The sequence below is a fragment of the Caretta caretta genome, chromosome 27 (assembly GCF_965140235.1).
Source record: "Caretta caretta isolate rCarCar2 chromosome 27, rCarCar1.hap1, whole genome shotgun sequence".
NCBI lineage: Eukaryota > Metazoa > Chordata > Testudines > Cheloniidae > Caretta > Caretta caretta.
Genome location: NC_134232.1, coordinates 6461162 through 6482934, shown reverse-complemented (window position 1 = coordinate 6482934; position 21773 = coordinate 6461162). Strand labels below are relative to the sequence as shown.

The window sequence follows — 21773 nt, the reverse complement described above, 5'->3', positions numbered from 1 at the left end:
AGGGGTCTGAGAAGCAGAATGCCCAGAGCCAGGGGATGGCAGGATTCCTGCAGCGCAGGCTCCTTGCTGGGCAGCTCCCCCTGTGCCCCCTGCTGCTGCCCATTCAGCTGAGTGCATGCACCTGGCGTGTGCCGCTTATAATCAAGAGGGTGGGCTTCAAAGCAGCCAGTGTGGTGGAACAGCTGAGGAATAATTCTGCTCCCATCCAACCCAGGGGAGCCTGGTCACTGACTGCCATGGAGATGGGACCAGGAGCGAGGGTGTGTGCAGGTACCGCTACTGCCCCCTGCTGGTGGCTCAGGCAGACCTGCTCAAGCATGTGGCTGGAGCATCTATTCCACTCCCAGGCCAGGCACCACCCAGTGCAGACCCCCTGCCCAGGGGAGCTCCCAGACTAATGTTAGACAAGACGTGTCCAGTGAGAGGAGAGCGGGGAAGGGGAGTAGGGGTGGAGACTCTGTGTTTACACCGTGAAGGCTCATGCATAGCACCACAGACCACCTGGGCGAATTCTGACTCCTGGGGCAGAAGGTTTAATACCCCATCAACTGAGTGCAGCCCACATCTGCTCAGCATGGCACACGGGCCCTCTTCTAACAGTGGTTTAATTTCCTGCAGAGCTCCATGAGCCTGTCATAGGCTTAGCCAACGGAGGCTGGCTGTTTAGCTCAACAGCAGAGGCTCCTGCTTCAAGACACAGGTGTGATGCCCAGGGCCGATGGCCCACCCGGGGTGCGACACTGCTCTTGCTGTAAAGAAACTCGCAGCAGCAGCTGCTTGAAGGCGTGTTGCAGCCTGTTTGGGGGTGCTGATGGGAGCACAGCAACGGCACTCTGACCAAGCAGCGTTGGTGTGGACGAAGGCGGGGGGCGAGAAAGATCTGAATACAAGCAGAGGAGGAGATAGCCAGGCTTGCTTTCCTCATGACTGGAGCTGGCTTTTTAGCATTGGCCACTTTGCTCTCTGGGCTGGAGAGGCTCTGTCATAAATATAAAGGGAAGGGTAAACCCCTTTGAAATCCCTCCTGGCCAGGGGAAAGCTCCTCTCACCTGTAAAGGGTTAAGAAGCTAAAGGTAACCTCGCTGGCACCTGACCAAAATGACCAATGAGGAGACAAGATACTTTCAAAAGCTGGGAGGAGGGAGAGGAACAAAGGGTCTGTGTCTGTCTGTATGCTGCTCTTGCCAGAGACAGAACAGGAATGGAGTCTTAGAACTTTTAGTAAGTAATCTAGCTAGGTATGTGTTAGATTATGATTCCTTTAAATGGCTGAGAAAAGCATTGTGCTGAATAGAATAACTATTTCTGTCTGTGCATCTTTTTTGTAACTTAAGGTTTTGCCTAGAGGGGTTCTCTATGTTTTTGAATCTAATTACCCTGTAAGATATCTACCATCCTGATTTTACAGGGGGGATTTCTTTATTTCTATTTACTTCTATTTTTTATTAAAAGTCTTCTTGTAAAAACTGAATGCTTTTTCATTGTTCTCAGATCCAAGGATTTGGGTCTGTGGTCACCTATGCAAATTGGTGAGGCTTTTTATCCAACATTTCCCAGGAAAGGGGGGGTGCAAGTGTTGGGAGGATTGTTCATTGTTCTTAAGATCCAAGGGTCTGGGTCTGTAGTCACCTAGGCAAATTGGTGAGGCTTTTTACCAAACCTTGTCCAGGAAGTGGGGTGCAAGGTTTTGGGAAGTATTTTGGGGGGAAAGACGCGTCCAAACAGCTCTTCCCCAGTAACCAGTATTAGTTTGGTGGTGGTAGCGGCCATTCCAAGGATAACGGGTGTAATATTTTGTACCTTGGGGAAGTTTTGACCTAAGCTGGTAAAGATAAGCTTAGGGGGTTTTTTCATGCAGGTCCCCACATCTGTACCCTAGAGTTCAGAGTGGGGGAGGAACCTTGACAGGCTCCGCGCTCAGTCTCTAGGGGGGAGACAGCTTTTCTAGACCACTCTTCAGGGAGTGAGCCAGGAGCTGCCTTTCTGCTCTCCCAGACTCACATGCAATTCTCACTGACGTCAGCAGGGGGGGCAGGTGCCTACCCGAGGGCAGAATGTTGACACACCCGCCCCCATCCTCCTCCAGCTAAGGCATTTCCAGCTGGGATGAGCTGAGGAGTCCCAAGCCCTGCCCCAGTGTCCTCACCACAGCTGGAATTTGGGGTTGCTGGTTGGATTTGCACTGAAACACAATCCTTTTTACAGGAGAGAAGGAGAGCAGGATGCGTGGGGAAAAGGGGGGGAGAGACTCACTTGAATCGCCCGTCGTTTTCGTAGGTGTGCAGCCCGATCCACCAGTGCTGCTCCTGGCCCCTGGAGAACTGGGGAATCCAAACATGGGGCACGTCAGCATCGCAGACAGAGCTGAGAGAAGAGCAAATCCAGCAGGGCCCCATTCACTTACTGCCTTCTCCGCTGGGGCCTACAGGAGCTGCCTGAGCCCGGCTCTCAGTCTGGGCTGCGGCCAATAGTTTCCCCAGGCCTAGAACCTAGCATGGGTGCCCCATGGCTATTGCAGGCTAGCTGGGTGATGAGCTGTGTCCGGCCTCCCCTTCCCTCCCAGCCCCTGCAGTGCCTTCCTCAAAAGGGGAAGATGCTCAGTACCCACCCCCCTCCTCCTCCTTCCTTCTCTTCATACAGCAGCTTGGGAGGACCAATGAGATGCTTTTGCTGGTGCCAGTCAGTGGCTTCATGCACTAGCCTGTGCAATGCACCACAGCCCTAAGACCAAGCCAGAATCAAACTCTGCTCTCAGTTACACAGGTAAATCCAGTAACTCTGCTGGCGTCAGCTGATGCCCTGTGAAATTACACCATTGAAACCCTGCTCTGGCTTTAATGATGGGAAGGGAACATTTTCCACAACTGTGCAGACCTGCTTCCTGCTGAACAACAGGGCTCAGAGACACGCAGTTGTCCGACAATGACCCAAGGATGCCCCATGCTTGGCTACATTCTCCTACCTTCTTCAGGCTCTGGCCCAAAAAATCCAGCTCGGCTTGGTTATGAACAGACACCAATTCAGCTTGAAACCAGGTGCAGATCCGCTGAGCCTGCACCCAGGTCGAGTGATGCTCAAAGAATTTGTATTCTGCATCCTGATATTTCACCCACTCTTTGCTGCCTGTGGACACAGAAGCACAGACAAGATGAGGCTGTGCATAGTGATGCTGGCTCAGCTGGCGGGCAGGCAGCCGGGCAAAACAGTGACAGAGAGAGGAGAGAATCTGCTCTTACAGTAACAGGCCTATCAGCAGCCCTCTGTGCTGCCTCCTTTGCATCTGTCACCCTTGCCACAGGTGCTGGAATGCAACCAGCAAGGGGTTCTCCCTTTGGCAAGCTGGAGACATTTTAGTGCTGGGAGAACCTGATGGCAGCAACGAACAGTGGAGCATACGCTGTGCGAGCTAGTGCCCCTCACACCTGATCTGCAGTCCCTCCTGCTGTTCCAGCTCTGGGATCTTCCCACAGCACTGTTCAGGCCCCTCAATCCTGATCTCCAGCATCCTGCGTTAGTCCACTCCTGGCCCTTCTCCCCCAGCTCGGCTGTTGGCCCTCCAGCAGAAGCTACTGTCCTATTGCAGTCTTGCCTTCACCACTCCCTTGTCAGTTCTGCCAATTTCCCTTACTTCTGACCGGCAGCGGTCTCTGCTGCTCTAGACTCAGGCCCCCCAGCAGCACGGCTCTGCCGATGCACTTCAGTCCCGCCCCACGGCGTGCCCTGCTATTCCAGCCCTCCCCCTTGCCGCCCTGCTCCGCTGATTCTGCGCTGCTCTTCCACCCCCTCTGCACCACTGGGGTTCTGGGGCAGAGCGCTCTAAGCAAGTCTTGCTGCATGGTGATCGGGTCATGCTGACAAAGGCACGTTCGGGGCGAGGGGGAGGGCAAATGCCTCGCACTTTGGCTCCTCCCTTGCACTTCAATCTGGGGCTCACAGGGTGGGTGGTTAGCCCACGGCTCCCATGCTCCTGGGCACAGAACGAGCCCAAGGGTGCCCTGGGTTGCTCTCCAATGGGATCAATGCATGTTTGTGGCTGAGGGCATTTATCCACCAACGCCATCCCTGGTTCTGGCACTGCGCGGCTGCTGGCCCTTACTGAACGGCAGTGACATCCAGGCCAAGGCTGAGCAAACCCTTAGGGGCGGGTCAAAATCTGCGGGGGGGGAGCAGCACACTCCTCTGACAGACAAAGCTCTCCGTGCATTCCATGGGAGTTCGCCTGCAGAAGGAAGGCCGGGCTCTGTGTTGTCCTTGTTACACCTTCAACACAGCTGTGCCCATGTGGTGCCTGGCCAGTTTGGGAAGGACGACAACACCCCTTGCTCTGGGCACCTCAGGATTGTACAATGGCCCCTCCAGAGACACACCCAAATATTTAGCCTCTTTCCAAATTCTGCATTCTAGCTTTCCAGTCCAGTAACCCTTGGGGACAACTGTACCCCGTGCCTCGAGAAGAGCTGCCTGCTTGGCTTAGTAATTCTGTCACTTTGGGTTATGGCCCAGAGCCCTCCCTCCCTGCCACTGATGAGACTGTGGTGCCCAGCAGACCAAATTCACTCCTGGTACAAGTGGGAGAATTCTAGTGACTTCCCTAGGGTTGCGCCTCCTTACACGATGGGTGAATTTTGTCCATCGGACATCCAGCTCTCTTTGCTGAGACATCCGTCCATTTCACCCACAACCTGCTTGTTTCATTAATGCCATTTGCAAAACTTTACATACAGTTTGGAGAAAGACTAGTCTTGTGGCTGGAATTGAGGTCTGGGAGCCAGGACTCCTGGGTCCTTGTGCGATGCTGAGCACGTCACGCTGCTGCTGTGTGCCTCGGTTTCCCCCTCTGTAAAACGGGGCCAGCGATACTGACCGAGCTCCGATGGGGTTTCTGAGGCTTTGCTCATTAACGTTGTTGGGTGGGAGGCACCATGGAAGGACAGACACGTCCACACAGTGGAGACAGATGCTTCACTGGACAGGCACTCAGTCATACAAGGTGGATGCAAACAGGGGAGATGTGCACAAGAGGCAGACTCTTCCCAGACACACGCACACGCCACAAGATGCACACACACAACACATGCCCTCAGGATAAGGGCACGCTCATCGGGGGAGGCAGACAGCAGCGGATGTGCAGAGACTCCAATGCGTAGGAAAACCTCCAGGAGATGATTCAATAACACACCTTGGGTGGGGATCTCTGGCTCCTTCACATCAGCACCTGTTCAAAAACAGAGAAGAAGGGGGATGAGGGAGGGATGAGTGATGCTCCTGAATTCAGCTCAGCTCCTGCCTGTGGGCCTCAGACGCTTTCCCCCTTTATGTTCAGGGCTGCGCCACGTCTGAAGAATCCACTCAGACTGATTTCAATTAAATAAAAGTGACTTCCCAAGCCAAGTGGTTTTGGCCGGCAGCAGCTTCCTCTGGCTTTCATACCAGTTCTGAATTATGGATCACCTGCTTCTGGAGCCTGCTGACATTCTCGCGCTCTGCTGTCCAGGACCAGAGGGGGGGATGCATATGGATAATGACTTCTAATCCCGGGGATATCAGAGCACTGCAGCAGCTGTTGGCACATGCAGGGAGTCTGAGGTGATGGGAGGGAGAAGGGGAATCTTTATTTCATGAAGTTGGAGCTGGTGAAAGGTGTGGGAGAGACGCACCCCTATGAATCCACAGGGCAAGCATTGCATGGACAACAGCAGCGGCAGCTTTACACAGCCACTGCCTGCAACCCTGACCGAGAGTCACGCCGGCCAGAATTCAAAAGCAATCAGCACTCCCAGCTGTGGCTAGCTTTTCCCAATTGCTCGGCACCCAGCGTGCTGAGGCCTTATGAAAAATCTGGCCATAAACCACACCATGGGCGGGGGGCTGAAGGGCGGTGCTGGGGGTTGAGGACTTGGGGGGAAATCTACCCCTCATTTGGGTGCCTAAAAGTGAACTGAGCTCTTTGGAAAATTTGTCCCTTGGTGTCTACTGGAGATTTGAGCAATTTAGCAAGTGGACCGAGGCTCCCTACATTTTTTGAAGACAGGCCACTGAGGAGCTCTCAGATTGCTGGTAATGACTTTGGGCCAGTGCCAACCTGCCCTGGAGTGCAAGCCAGACTCCAAACATGAACGACTCCAAGTGCCAGACTCAGTCCCCTCAGCCAGCCAGCTCCCTGCGAATCGACCAAGGGTTCCAGTTTTTGCTCCGGCAACGGTGTCCTCAGAAGCCCCCAGATTTGCTATTCTGTCTGAAGGGGCATGAAGCACTGGGAAGATGGAAGTGACAGAAGTGCATCAAGCAAGACCGTCCCTTCTGCTCTCTAAGGGTTTTGTGGATGTGTATAAATAAACCACTCAAGCACCACTCTAGTGGTTTACAACAGCATCAGGAACCTTCAGGAACAATTCAGCCTTAAAGGCAGAGGGCAGAGAAGTTGTGTGCCTGTGCACACGTGTATTTAGAACATCGATCTACACATGCACGCCCCCCGACACACACACACACACACACACAATGCATCTGCTATAAACATCACCAAAAAATAATAATAATCAAGCTTAGAAATGTTTTGTAATCGCTTAAATCTCATTTATCTGTAAGCTTCCGTCCGCCCCAAACACCCCTAACAAGCTCAGACATTAACCCTTCAGGGCAACTAAGCTCACGGTAAATTTCAAGCTTCAGTTACCTTTGCTAGAGAGGTCTCAAAAATAGGGCTCAGATTCTTCCATTAGCAATGGGAGAAATGGATTATTTTCCATCCTGCTGCAGCTCCAACAGTGGAAGGGATTTGGCTCAAAAAAGAAAAATCATCTTTATGCCGAAGCCAAATCTGATCCGTGCCAGCCCCAGAGGTGAACATTTCAGAGCAATACAAGCATGTGAGCACTGAGGGGAGAGGGTAGGTGGGGGGGTTTACAATGGAAATGGTTTTACAGCCTTACTGTAATGACGCTGACCACATCCCAACTCCTGTAATTATAAGCAAGCCTGCTGCAACTGGCCTCAATATCTCTGTGCCCCTCAGGACCCCATCAGGAAAATGGGGATAGCACCACCTTTCCTCCCAGGGGCGTTGTGACATTTGTGAATCACTCAGACATGGTGCTGCTGCGTGTCACAGAAAAGCCCAGGAGGAAATTAACAATTCTGTATTCAGAGCAGAGTTTGGATGGTGTGCAACAAATGATGGGAGGCGGTGTAGCCTAGTGGACGGGACTGGGACTCAGGAGACTGGGTTCAATTCCTGGCTCTGCCACTACTTTGCTGGGTGACCTTGGGCAAGTTACCACCCTGCCCTGTGCCTCAGTTTCCCCATCTGAAAAATGGAGATAACAATTCTGACCTCCTTTGTAAAGCACTCTGCGATCAGTGGGTGAAAAGCACTAGATAAGAGATACAGTGTTTATTACTGTTATTAAATAAGGCTTGAGGCCACACACTGAACGATCAGGTTAAAAATTAATACTGAAGAGCTGCTCATGCAGTGAGCACTATCTTGTACACTGAATGCAGCAGGGCCCCGTGGAAAACGAAGCATGCAACCACGTAATTAAAGACTGTTTCATAATGCATATACATAACGGGGCTGAATTAAGATTACACAGGAAACCTTAACTCTGGAATTTCCTAACTTTGGAACGCTTTTTTTTTTTTTTTTTGCAGTGCAATGTATATTTCAGAAACCTTAACCTCTCCTCACTGGTTGTGTGCTGCGAGTTTCAGGAGGCTACCCTATATTCTTCATACAAACCACCAGACTGAATCCCTGCTTTAAGCAAGAAACTCAATGGAACCTTAAACGACTGAGTCATAACCAATTCCTTCTTATTTCAAAGCCTACCCAATGATTTGGTCCAAAACTCCTTCACAGCTTTGAAAATTTCAGCCATCATATACAAATGGACAAAGGATCTGTCTTCACTTCCTGTCCCAAACTGTCATGTGGGCTCACTATGATTAAAAACGGTTACAGCGATGGACAGCCAACATTTTAACAAAGGGCTCCCACAAAATGACGCCGCACCTGTCAGCAACCCTGCCTCTGAGCATGGTCATGCGCACATCAGAGGAATGAATTCATTGGTTTTCCCATTCAAACAAAATTACCTTCTCATAAAAAATAACCCAAACCACTTGGCAAACAAACTTAAGTGTATTTGCTGAAAATATTTAGATTCCGCTCCTTAAGCCCGTCAGTGTGTTGATAGTACTGTGGGGGAGAGGGGGGCGGGTCAGCGTGTGTAATTTGAAGAGTGTGCACATCTGTGTGTGTAGAGCTTTCAGGGGAGCCTTGGTGGGTGGAGATTTCCTCCCCCAGGAATTTTTCAAAAACATCTGCAGTTTGGTGCTATTCCATTCTACCCAGGTTCTTGTCCCACCCCTTCACCGTAGTTTCTGAGTGACTCCTGGTCAGGATTCGAGCGACGTGACTGACATCTGTCACGTGTGTTCCATCTTCTCACTCATCCTCTCTCTCACTGTGTGGGGCAGTGCAGTGTTTTGGGCGGGTTGTTTGGGGCGTTTCCCCTCTCTCCTCAATCTGGTGCATTGCGAAGGCAGAACATCTCCTCCTCAAATGTAGCTATTCAGTGATTCTCTAACTCTTGTACTGGTGACCCCTTTCCCACAGCAAGCCTCTGAATGTGACCCCCCCCTTATCAATTAAAAACACTTTTTTTATAGATTTAACACCATTATAAATACTGTAGGCAAAGTGGGGTTTGGGGTGGAGGCTGACAGCTTGTGACCCCCCTCCATAATAACCTCACGACCCCCTAGGGGTGCCGACTCCAGTGTGAGAACCCTGCTATAGATGCTCCCCAGCAAGACGTCAGCTCTGGCCAGGAAGACTTAGGGTATGTCTACACTGCAAAGCAAAAAAAAAAAGGTGGGGGGTTGACTCGGGTTAACTGACTCCAGTTAAACCAGCAGTGAAGACACAGCAAGGTGGGTTAGCTGGGTGAGTTCAGCCCCAGGCTCCTGTCTAGGCTTTAAGTTGAGCTGCTAAGTCACCCTTTCTTCACTGCTACTTTAATGCAAGAACACCCTTATTTTTGCAGTGCTGACACAGCCTTGGTTACATCCAGAAAGAGGCAGCTCCATCTCAGGGAGGGAAAACTCCCTGCACTGCCTTGGTGGCAGACTCCAAACGAGCAGCCCGAGAGCCCCCGGCAGTGATCCCTTCAGATCCCTTCCCTACCACACCGGAGCACTGGGAGGCCGAATTAGCCCATGTCTGTGCAATGCTCCGAGAGCAGTGGATGGAATGCACTGCACTCTCCCTGTTTGCATGGCCTCTGTCCTGTGCCCTTCTCCCCGTTACCTTTGGGCAGTTTGCAGATCCAGTCCAGCTGTGAGTCACACTGCATGGGCATCCACTGCAAGGATGCCAGGTCCAGCACTGCACAGTTACGGATGTCGTCATCATCGTGGTTGCTGCGGTCAAAGTTGTGGTAGAAAAACTGGGAGCCAGGAAAGATGGGCAGAGTTAGAGCCTGCAAACCCGCGGGAACTGGAGTCACCACACTGGGCTGGACAATTAGCCCTTATCATCCGGTCTCCTGGTGCAACGGTTCTGAGTGTTGATCCATCTATAGCACTATGGCATTCTGACTCAGAGTACAGCCTGATGCTTCAGATGTAAGCAAACCCCTCCCATAATGTACCCAGCCAGCTGTGCAGTGCTGTACCCCCACTGTGCCCAGCTAATCCCAGCAGCAGCACAAGAACTGTTTGCCCCATTTCAGCCTCATTCCCTCTGCCCTACACCTTGGGAAGTCATTTGCATCTGTGCAAAAGTGTGTGTGAAAAGTTCCCGGTCAGGACAGTTGTCCTTTCCATCCATTTTGCACACACGGTGCAGGGCACAGAGGAATGGGATCTCAAGCGCTAATATGGGTCAAAAAATTATCCAGCCCTTTTTCTAAGATGTGGCCACAGTAGCTGTCCTATGGTGGAATCAGTCAGCTGGGAGCAGGGACTCCTGTGTGTTTATCTCTTTCAAAGCCCAATGCTCCAGTCACTGTGCTGTAGACGGCTCAGACATGAAGGATTAGGCCAGTGGTTTTTAACCTGGGATCCACAGATTATGCCAAAGATTTCCAAAGGGGTCCGCACCTCCGTTCAACATTTTTTAGGGGTCCACAAAAGGTTGAAAACCACTGGATTAGGTAAAAAGAAAGTCAAACCACTATGGTCTCTCCATGATGCCTTTCAGACATTGCACCAGTCCACCTCTGATGGCTATCCAGCCAGCCAGTCAGTCAGGAGGAAGGGAAGAGTCCCAGGGACTTTGCCAAAGAGACAACGGGACAACCCTGAAGCCTTACCAGTGTTATCCTCTCTCAATAAAACAGCTTTCAGTGCCCAGGGGGATGTCTGAGTGATCATCCCAAGGAGACATGGACGAGGTGCTGGCCACTTGTGGTTAGTAAAAAGCTCACAGCTCATTTTGCAAGTCGGAGGATCAGATCCTCAGCAGGTGCAAATCGGCAAACCTCATTAACGTCAATAGAGTAACGCCTGCTTGCACCAGTTCTGGATCCGTTATATGGTGCCCTGACCAAATTCCAAATGAGTAATTGTCACCTTCTGCCTCCCTAAAATTCCCCCTGCAGACACCGCTTCCTGTCCTGAACTACTGCACAGCACTGCTGAACAGCTACTGTTGTCCACCCCAAAGGTGGCTGCATTTCAGCAACAGGTCAGGTGGCTCCTCTCTATCTATCTATGTCAATAGTTTGCAGCCAGTGTGCACAGCACTTTGAGGTCTCTGGATGCCAGTTTGCCACCCCTGCAGAGCACGTGGCAGCCCTGCTTGCCTCTCAGCTCACGGCATTGCTAGCACCTGTTCCTGTGCAAAGCACATCTGCACTCACCCCGAGGCCGTCACTCCACCTCCAGCTCCTCTCTGCTCCAGGATCCCGCCGGTTCAAGCCGATCCAGAACCAGTGCTGCTCATGGATCTCCGGTTCCGATTCGCTGGAAGAAACCACATGGAGCTGGTGAACTGGGGCAAGGGGAAACACACGTGCTATCTCCTTCCTTTAGCATGGAGCTGGACGGGGGAGCTATTAGGAAGAACACCCAGGGCCAGTTCTAATGCCCCCTGGATGCACAGCAGCGAGAATGGGCAAAACGCAGGGGGTACGTCCCACAATGCATCTGCGAACATGATTTTATCCCCTTCTCCAGGAATACCAATGAGAAAATCACCCGCACTTCAGGCACTCATGTGGGCATGCTTTGCCTACAGCGTACACCCTGCCTATGCACCAGCACTGGCAAAACATACATGTATGCACACATGCACAGCTACACAGACACAGGACATAAAAAATGCCACACAGGACCAGACCAGTGGCCCAGCTAGTCCAAGTACCCTGTCCGAGATGCTTCAGCGGAAGTCACAGGAATCTCCTAGTAGAGAATTATGGAATAACCTGCTCATGGGGAGCGGGGGAGGTCCTCGGGTAGTTATTTAGAGAGGCAGTTTCTGATTGGCTTACGCCCTGTAGCAGAAAGCTTTACACTCTTTGGTTTCAATCTTTACTGTGTACCTCTGGGTGTTCTCATTATCCATATAAATGCATGGAGTCCTGCTAAGGTCTTGGCCTCAGAGAGGTATTGTGGCAATGAGTTCCACAAGCCAATCATTCCTTATGTAAAAAAAGCGTTTCCTCATTTTACAGCTTGCTCCCTATGATTTCACTGAGCAGCTCCTTGTTCTGACGAGGAAGGGTAAATAGCTACACGTTTCTCACCTATCTACTTGCCAATTTCTATTATTACAGGGATATCCATCATCATGGGCTCTGGGCAACTTCTCGAGCCTATTCAGTATTTCATACATCTGTGTCACGTCCTGGTTGCCTCCCCAAAGTAAACCGTTCCTGTCTTTTCCGTCTCTTGCACTATGTACATACATTTACATACACTGTATGTACCTGCTCACACTCAGGTAAGCGTACACGCTTTGCCTACAAAACCGCATGTATACACGGACAATCATGCATGTGAGCACACAGACACATACACATACATCTATGCATACAAATACATGCATACTCTTGTACACACAGCCACATGGCTGCAAGAGCGTACGTGCACTTGCATAGGCACCTACATCCATGTACATGCACATGCTCCCTTTACAACTGACTCCTCACCCAAAGATCTTGTTCAGGGTGTTGGCCACGAAATGCTCCTCCTCGTAGCTGCCCAGGCTGAGCAGCTGCGCCCCCAGCTCACGGCAGAACAGCTGGGCCAGAATCCAGGTCTTCTTGTCCTGCAGCTTGTCGTAGTTAAACACCTGGCGCGGGGAAGAGGGGCAGACTCACTGCTCTGCTCCATGCCCAGAGCACACCCACAGTTCCCTTCTGCAGCTTCCAAGCCACCGCCCCTCTCGCCAGGGGCATTTTAAGCATGAGGAGATGCTGAGTCCACTCCAGCCCGACCTCTGGTGCACCTGGCTGGGCGGCCGAGGCCTGTCCAGTCACAGTGGATTCTCAGCGGCACAGACCACCCTCTGCAAACCAGGCACCTGCCACTGCACCTCACCCCATGGCCAAGTTTCCCAAAGGTGGGAAAGATCCATGGGCAGTTGGGGCCAGCTCCCCCGGGGGGTCTCCACACTGTGTTTTAAAGAGCCTCAAATGCCTGCAGGTGCCATTCACAGCCCGGTGACACACAGGGCCTGTCCCACAGCACCAGCTGGCCTGTGTAACATGTACCAAGAGCAGCAGAATTTAGCAATGAATGCAGTGAGCAAGGGACGGGGTGGAGGCTCTCCAGAGCTCGCAGGACCTCATCTGCCATCCCATATACTTATAGTTAGGAAAGCCTCTCGGCCAGCAGCTCTGCCTCCCAGCCCGCCACATCCAGTGCTAGGGATAACGAACTGGCTTGGACAGGCAACCTGCTTTCCATCCTCCACAATGACAGCAGCAGAGAGAGAGAGAGAGACCCAGAGTGGTGTAATTACCCCCTGCCTCCGGCCCCTCACTGCTATGCAGCTTCCCACACGCTGAGGCCAAGGCCCAAGGAGCCTTCTCCACCACTCCCTGCCCAGGAGCCAGCTACACGGCTGGTGCTTGGGCTCTGGACGCCCATGGACTGGGGGAGTCCAGCACCTCCGGCAGCACTGGCTCCCTGAGGTGTTTGGGGAGAGCAGCCCATAACTCTGTCCCACCCTCTCGCCAGCCCAAAGGGCTGGATGGGCGCGGGGTGGGGGTGGGGCTCACCTTGGAACTGGGCCAAGCAGCAGGAGATACATTGTCTGCCTCATCCATGCAAACCTCCAGGAGCTTCTGCCAGGCCTCCACACCCCACCTCCAGGGCAGGGCTGTGGCTTAACGGCATCCTGCCTGGGGAGGGCATGTGTGTGACAGACTCAGACTGGCCGGAGTGCTTCCCTGGGTGCACACTCACTCCCTTCCCTCGCTCTTTACAACCACTGCTGTCTCACCTGCCTCGCAAGGGCACCAGTGAGGGCTCTGCAGGTTGCCTGGTTACCCTGCAGTGGCCTCTGTGTCCATGGCTGGCACAGGGTTGCCAGGTGTCCAGTTTTTGACTGAAAAGTCCAGTCGCAAGGGGGACCTGGCAATGTCTGGTCAGATGTACTGACCGGACACCAAAAGTCCCGTTACCACGGGCATGGGGGAGGATGAGGGAAGGTGGAGAGGATCTAGCTACGAGGAAGGGGGAGAGGAGAGAGGAGCAAACAGGGGGTGGGGCCTTGGGGGAAGAGGGAGAACAGGGGCAGGGACTCAGAGGGGGAAGAGACAGACCTGGGGGCAGGGAGGGTGTTCTGGTTGGACCCGGGTCTCACAGCTGTGCTATTGTGTCCACACCGCACTACACAGAGTTTCTGACTCAGAGCTGCAGCCTGAGCTGCATCCACACTGCAAAATGATGGGGCTTTCATCTGAGCCTCAGAGGGGCTTGGACTCAAACCCAAACCAGGACCTGGATTTAGTGTGCAGGGTGGACAAACGCAGAGAACCCTGCTGTCTTCCTTGGGACACGCTTGCTTCTTACCTTGTAGCAGTGTCGGAGCTTGGGGTCCGAGCTCCATCCCTGGGGGCATGAGCCAGTGAGGCTGGGCGTCGGGTATGGGGCTGGTAACTCGGGGTTCACTGGGGTGCCCAGGTTCTGCCTGCAGATGTATTTGGCCTTGAACGTGCTGCAGTTCTTCACTTCCCATAGCCCCATGGAGCTCCCCGTGGCCAGGGCGACGCAGCCACCCTTGTTGTAACCTGGAACGCTCATGGAAAGGGGGCAGAGAGGGGGACAAGGTTTGAGCCTAGATAGCTGACAGTGGAACCCGGCCACCTACCCTGGCGTAACAGGCCCCTGCCTAGGGACATCGTTGCTGACCCATCCCCCTACCACCAGGTGGGCACCAAGCAGACAGCATGAATACAGACCCCACTGCTGCCCTGGGGCATCCAGGGGACCAGGAGCAGGGGAGGCAGGGCTGGCAGTGCCACCCTCGGGGGGGTGGAATGGGTGGGGAATGGAGAAGTTATGCTACGGGGACGGGGGGCGATGGGGCTAAAACAGCACAGGGACAAGTGGGACCGATCCCCTCCCCATCAGGGCCCCAGGGCCCATAGGAAGGAGAAATGGATGAGAGCCACCAGGTGCACCCCCTACAGGATGCGCCCCAGTGTCCCCTGCTGACTGGTTCCCGTGCTGGGGCTGCTGTGGGAGATCGACCCACAGCCCAAGAGATTGGACGGTGGTGGTGTCTTCTTTTGTCCGGTTCCCTCCCACGGTTCTTCGTTATCCCCCTTTGTGCTTCTCCAGATGGTTCCCCTCCCTGCTTGGGGTCTACTCCTTCACACCCAGGAAGATAGGGAGGTAGAGAGAGCTGATGTCATTAGCTGGCTACTGCTCCTTCTGCCATCGGCATCTGGCCCTGAGCTCCTTGCCACAGCTCTGTTTTCCTGGAGAATGCTCAGGGAACAGAAGCTACCATGCGTCTCGCTGTGGAGGAGAACGATGGGAAATTGGGGAAGGGAGCAAACACCCCCCCCCCCCCCAGCTGGCTTCTTTGCCATTACCGGGCTGGTCGCGGTTCCAGTGGGTGTACATGACTTCATCGCCGCTCAGCCAGCGGAAAGCACCCGTCTCGTTGATGTCCTGCAGCGCCGTCCAGAAATACTCACTGTCCCAGCCATAGATGAGGCTGCTGACGTACGCCTGCTCAAACCTGACACGGGAGAGCAGTGGGATGCCCTGCGGTTAATCTTCCTCCTCTGTGGCTCTGGCCCCGAGACATGGGTCTGTTCCTGCCCCCAGCCCTAGTGCTTTGACTCAAGCTGTAGAAACTCAGGCTTTTAGCTCTGGCGATCCCCAGTTCAATCCCCAGTGGCTGTCACACAAGGAGTACAGTCTCAGACACTTACTGCTGTGTGACCCGCTAATTAACTCTGCCTCCTGTTACTCCTTGGCGGAATTCTGCACCTAAAAATTCTGCGCTCAATATTTTAAAATTCTGCAAAATTCTTCATATTTTATTTGTCAAAATAATACCCTATAATAACACCAGTTTCAATTATTTTTGGTCATTTCTTTCAAAATACCTGTCAGCAAGTATGTCTGTCACAATACAGACAACAAAAAAGATTCAGGAAATGTTTTTTGACAAATAGATTCCTTACTAGGCATATTAATACAGAACTCTCAGTAATAATTCATTTAAACTACAATACAGAACAGTATGTCCCAGACTCAGAAGCAGTGCAAAGGCTTGGGGGAGTCAGGGTAATGGAGAAGCTGAGGGAGAGGGAAGTAAATTGCTGGGAAGGAGGCTGGGTGTGAACTTGGAAGGTTGTTGGGTATGGGTGGGAAAAGTATAAAACAGGTTTTTTTGGGGGGTGGGAAGGGATTGTTAGGGTACTTCCCCCATGCAGACCCTGGCTGACCCCTAGCCTCTCCCATTCAGTCAGGCACATCTGCCCCTGTCCCCATGTGTCTCTGTGCCCTCACCCAGCCATTTCCCTGTCCCTATGTCTCCCTGTCCCCCTTCCCCATCCCCATGTGTCTCTGTGCCTCCACTCAGCCACTCCCATGTGTCTCTGTACCTCCTGTGCCCTGTGCTTCCATTCCCATTCAGCCCCTGCCCCAGTCTGTCCTCCTCCACTAGCCCTTATGAGCCCATCTGACCCCCCCCACTCCCGCAGCACGCCATGCTGTCTGTCTCCTCATAGCCCCTGTCTCCTGACCTGGCCTGAGAAGGTCTGAGAAGAAGGCAGCTCTCCCTCTTCCCTTGCTGGCTGCAAGCTGCAGCTTTGCTCTATTGCCACAGCGCTCTCTGCTGGCCAAAAGGCAGAACTGCAGAAGTTATTTTCTGCTGTGAGCTGCTGCGCTCGTGCCACAGCGCCCTCTCGTTGATGCAGTTCCACCTTTTGCCCACATGTCTGCAGAAGCTTTTTTTGTTCAAAAAATTAATTATGCACACAAGCAGTAGCACAGAATTCCCGTAGGAGTATCCTGTGGGAAGTACCATTATCCCCATTACATAGATGGGGGAAAATGGGACATGACTTGCTTCAAGGCTGCAGAGCCAGCCACTCAGTAGCAGAGCTGGAAATAGAAACCAGGGGTCCTCCCTCCCCTTCCCTTCTTCAGACCACAGGCCACCTCTGTTAATGCAGTATTCAGCACCGAGCCGGGGGGGATGGGACTCCAGTGACCTCAGCTAGGGTTATGGGTATGTCCCGGAGGGAATGGAAGCTGAACACCCATGACAGCAGAGCTAATCCCCAGAGCACACCCACCTGTTGGTGATGGTGACAAGGGTGGCCCCATAGTCAATGCACATCTTCCGTGCATCACTGTAGGTCACACGGTCTTCTCCTAGCCAATAGCAGGAGGGGCTGTGCCATTTCCAGCCCTGGGGCAAGAGAAGACAATGATGGTAAGACATCTTGCAGACTTTAGTACCATCTGAGCAGATGTGCTTTCCAAGTGCCCTTTACCCACAATGCATAACTGTCCAGTGGAACTCGCTGCTACAAGATGTTACTGAGGGCAGGAGCCTAGCAGGATTCAGAAAAGGGATCAAACATGTGCATGAATAAGAAGAACCTCTGCAGTTCCACTAGTTAGGATAAAACAATCTGCTGGGGATATAAACCCTCCTGCTTCAGGCCATAAGAAACCACTGATGGCCTGGGGTCAGAAAGAGCTTCTGCCACAGACATGTTATTGAACAAGAGTCCACTAGGGGGTTCATTGCATCCTCCTCTGAAAGCAGCTGATGCTGGCCACAGTTAGAGACAGGAGTCTGGCCTAAGATAGACCTTGGGTTTCAGCCAGACTGGCAATCGCTATGCAAACTAGAATTATTTAGGACAACAGTGTTCTGTCTCATCCAAAACACAGTGGCAAAGAGCCCCCTGCAACTCCTGGGGTACTGGGCTCAGCACGGCTTCAGAGGGAAAAGTGCCATGACCTGACTCACCACCACCACTTCCTGAAACACCCTGTTTTTTCTTGGGAGGTCTCCCATCCACAGGCTAACCCGGCTTGACCCTGTTTATCTGGTGAGGTCTAACAAGATTGCAGCCCGAGAGGACAGGGCTGCTGAAAAAAACATGGAGGCAGCTTCAAAGTAACAGAAAAATTTGTGTTGCTAACATCCCAGCCCCGATGGGAGGTACAGGGAGGGGAATACAATCCCCTCCTTATGTGGGAAAGCCAAGCAAATAGCAAGTCCCACCGCAGTCCGCTTTAATAGCCCTGGTTTGCTGATGCTGGAGCCTCTCTGGAGTTGGGGACACAATAGGGTCTATTCTCTGCCAGGCAGGAGGGACTGTGCAGAGAGCTCCAGAAATGCTTGGCAAAGGCAGCAGCAGCCCCGGCTGCATGGGGTGGGAGGAAGGGGGCTTGATCACTGCAGAGAAGAGTGAAAGGAAACACTCAGAACAAAGGAAAGAGCCGGGAGGGGATTTTCCTTGCCCAGCCTGAGGCCAGGGCGGGGGAGAAGGAAGGAGGGGCTCAGCTGGAGAAATTGGCCTTGCTCAGGCCTGGGCCACATTGCCACTTTCCCGCACCCTAGGGAAGCTGACAAATCACGTGTGGTGTGAGCAAAGCAGGCTGAGCAGCTTATCCACGCTGTGGGGCCCACATCCCCCTCCCTATCGCCCCCCTAAGTCCCAGCACTCCCAGCCAGTGAGCAAAAGACCATCGTCTCCGCCTTTGCGAGCTGCGCACACTGCCACAACCCACCTCCCACCAACTCCAGCACCAGCAGCAGGTCCCCACCGTACGGGACCTGCTACAGCTAAAGTAGCAGGTCCCGTACGGGGGAGCAAAGAGCCATCTCTATAGCCACAGGGCCCGGCCCCGGCGGGATACAGAGTCTCACACTAGCTTTGTGTATTACAAAAGTGCTAGGCAAACCCAGCTAATGAATCCTCACAACCAGAAGCGCAGCAATGTCCAATATGCCAAGGAGGGATGTCAACAGGCTGGAGAGCATGTCCCCTTATCCCTACCTATCCCCACAACCCCCATGCAAGGTAGGGAAGAATTATCATCCACATTTTGCAAATGGGGAAACTGAGGCAAAGACCAAGAGGGATGGCCCTTCCTAAGGCTCACCGAGCACATTAGTGTCAGGTCCAGCATGTGAACTCCCAAGGTCCTGGCTCCGATTGCTTTACTCAGAGCGCTCGCCTGAAAGCGCTTGGAAACCTTTGCGTCAAGTACCACCTGTTCTGAGCATTCTCCCGCTGGAATGCAGCATGTGACAGGGGCAATGGCCTCATGCTAACCCCACCTCTCTTTTCTTGGTGGACTTTTAGCCACAGCCTGAGGCAGAGGCAAAACCTGGGGCAAAAAGTCCCCCCCAGCAACCAGATAGTTATCCAGCCACATATGCAGAGGATTCTATTTCCACAGTGCCACTGGCGTGCCAGGTGCCTTACCACAAGGTATGCAGAGGGCACAGGCACCAAACTTTATTTTTCCCGGTGGGTGCTCCACCCTGCTCCTCCCCAAGGCCCCACCCCCACTTCAATCCTTCCCCGAGGCCTTGCCTCTTCTCCGCCCCCCACCAACCCGCCCACCGCTCGCTGCTCTGCCCTGAGCACCGCCCGCCAGCCAGCTGATTGGCATCCCCGCTGAACAGCTGTGGCTGGTGGGTGCTGAGCACCCCCTATTTTTTTTTCTGTGGGTGCCTGAGCCCCGGAGCACCCATGGAGTCGGCACCTATGGCAGAGCAGATCCTGCCCCAGACAGCCAACAGACCGAAGAGACAACATGCAAAGGAGGACCAGGAGGTGAGGGACAGCCTCAGAAGGCAGCAGCACAAGCTACAGAATGAAGCCCTGATTGCCAAGAAACATCATGATTATTTCTCGAGGACCCTAGAGCATGCTAGGGGTCCCTGGCAGGCAAACAGGAAGAGAGTGATCCCTGCCCAACAGCCCACAATTAAGAGAGAAGACAGAAAGAGGGAAGAGCAGCAATGGGGGAGGGAGGAGGGGGCTGGGAGCGCCAGAGTTACACAGAGAGGGGGGTTGGTGCCTCCTCGTGCATGGCTTCTGATCAGACAACACCGGTGTTGATTATTATTGGTTTACTCCAATTCAGTTGACTTTGTTTGTAAGGAGCAGAGCTGCAGTGAAGATAGTTCCTTTCAGCCAAGGACCTCCTGGCAAAGGTGGGTCGGGATCGTCAGCTTCAGCTCACCAGTGGGGTAACTGAAGCACAGGGGAGGCAGGAGTACAAACAGAACCCAGGAATCCTGGCTCCCAATCCTCACCAAGGAGCACTGCTCGCTAGGGACTCCTGCACCCACCTCTCACTTCCAGCGTGCAGAGTGTGAGACTGAGCCCTATTGTCCCCTCACTTCAATTTGATACCAATGTATCTCCATTAGCGGTCGTGGAGTGACCACTGATTTACCCTGGTGTAAGCAATAGGAGACTCCGGCTCTGAGACCAGGAATTGAACTCACATTTCCCCAGTGGGTTCCAACCCCAGGCTGGCCTACAGTTGTGGGTTACAAACTATTACAGCCTTACAGATCCACCTACATGGAAATCAGCAAGACAGAAGTGGGAGATGGGGGCAGTTCCCTGCCCCTCCCCAACGTCAAGAGAAATAGCATTTAAACGAAGGCTGGGGGAAGGGAGAATGGTACCCTCTGGAGTGGCAGACACCCTCAGGCGTCCCACAACGTGGGTCACCCTCAGAACCTCCCCCCTAGCCCTGGGGACATTCCAGGGGAATTGCAAGCTGTGTTCCTCCAACACTGGCTCTCAAAGGGCTCTGGGACACAGCGGGTTAATACACTAGCCTCTCTCACCCATGAAGACCTGGGTTCAATTATTGCTGAGAAGAAGCTTGGCTGCCCCAGTCCAATCCCTCGTCCACATCTGTCTGCATTACAAAACCACCGCACAGTTTGGCATGGAGAGCAGGCTCTTCTCAGAAGAGGCCCCAGCCGGGAACAATGAAAATTCTTCACAGCAGCATTCAGAGGAGACCTAGGACTGGGGGCTAAGCCAGGGGTGCTGCAGCTCAGGAGCGATGGGTGCTGGAGGAGCCCAGCACTGGCATGGCAGGGTGGGCTGCAGGTGAGGGAAAAGGTGTGTTTAGTCACCAGGAGCTGGCAACACCACCTGCCTGCAGCCCAGATGCTCTGAGCTCCCCCTGATGATCCTGCCCCGCACTACTGTGCACCCTTCTCGGCTGGACGATCAACTGTGATCCTTCAGCCCCCACACCCTGTCCCACTCCTCTTGGTCACCCCCTCCAGCACCACTCTCCATCCATTAGTGCTTCCGGTCCCCCTCTTTCCATGTGCTTGCATCCTCCCTCCCAGAACCCACGTCCCAAGTCCCCTTCTCACCTGCTCCATCCCCCTTCTAACCCAGCCCAATACCTCTCTCTGCTGCCCACCACCCTGCTCACATGGTACCCAAGTGCCTGACTTGCTTGTGGATTTTACACCAATCAATTAGCTGATGGTGGTAGGGGTGGGGGTGAGTATGGACGATGGGGAGGGGGAAGGGAAAAACAAAAGCAGCTCGTTGGCCAACCTGGCAGTGCGGCCTGGGAGAAACATGTCCAAAAGCTTGAGCAGATGGTGTTTCCACTTGCCAAAAACACCACCATGTTTTCTTTATAGGACAAAGCAGCGCGGCTGCTGGCTCCTCCGCAGAAGTCAATGGGCTGGGTACAGGATCCTACAGACCAACCCCAAGGAGCTAGGGCAGGACAGGCTGGGGCTGGTTTAGAAGGAATTTGGGAGAAGGAAGGAGGGTTCTGGGGTGGGCATATTGGGCTGAGAGGCAGATGCCTGGGTTGCACCATCAGCTCTGTCACCCCATGAGCAAGCCAGTGCTTTCTGCCTCTGCGACGCAGGGACAGAGATACAGGCCTGCTCACAACGCATGACTGCCAGGGAAGTGCACTCCTGGGGCAAGCCATGCAGAAGGGCATCGGGTGGGGGGGCTGGGAGGGGGAGCCATCAGGGCAGAAGCATGGGAGATACTGAGGGGAGGGGGAGACTGTAAGGACAGCACTGGGGGGGGGGGGCTGCGAGGACAGATGCATGGGGGGTACTAGGGAACCCTGAGTGAGTGGATGAAGTCTGCAGTGTCCTCAATGCCACTGAGGCAAATCCCCCTCAACAACACACTGATGGCAAGACAGCCTCTGAGACACCTCGATGGAAATCCCAGAGCCCTTGTTCTCCCTCCCCCCTTCCTTCCATGTCCCTGCTCCCTGCCACCATAGGTGTCGTTTGACTTCTGTATTTG

At 53.4% G+C, this 21773-nt stretch overlaps 1 protein-coding gene across 1 annotated transcript in view; it reads right to left on the bottom strand.

Annotated features, from left to right (window-relative positions):
* MRC2 (mannose receptor C-type 2) overlaps positions 1-21773 on the bottom strand; it is a 99545-nt gene that overhangs the window by 18856 nt on the left and 58916 nt on the right. Inside the window, exons 10-18 of the mRNA XM_048830460.2 lie at positions 16776-16891; positions 15057-15205; positions 14029-14246; positions 12159-12301; positions 10869-10971; positions 9314-9452; positions 5180-5215; positions 2963-3123; positions 2254-2321 (exon numbers count right to left, since the gene is read on the bottom strand). Coding sequence (XP_048686417.1) covers positions 2254-2321; positions 2963-3123; positions 5180-5215; positions 9314-9452; positions 10869-10971; positions 12159-12301; positions 14029-14246; positions 15057-15205; positions 16776-16891 — 1133 coding nt within the window. The remainder of the gene's footprint in view (positions 1-2253; positions 2322-2962; positions 3124-5179; positions 5216-9313; positions 9453-10868; positions 10972-12158; positions 12302-14028; positions 14247-15056; positions 15206-16775; positions 16892-21773) is intronic.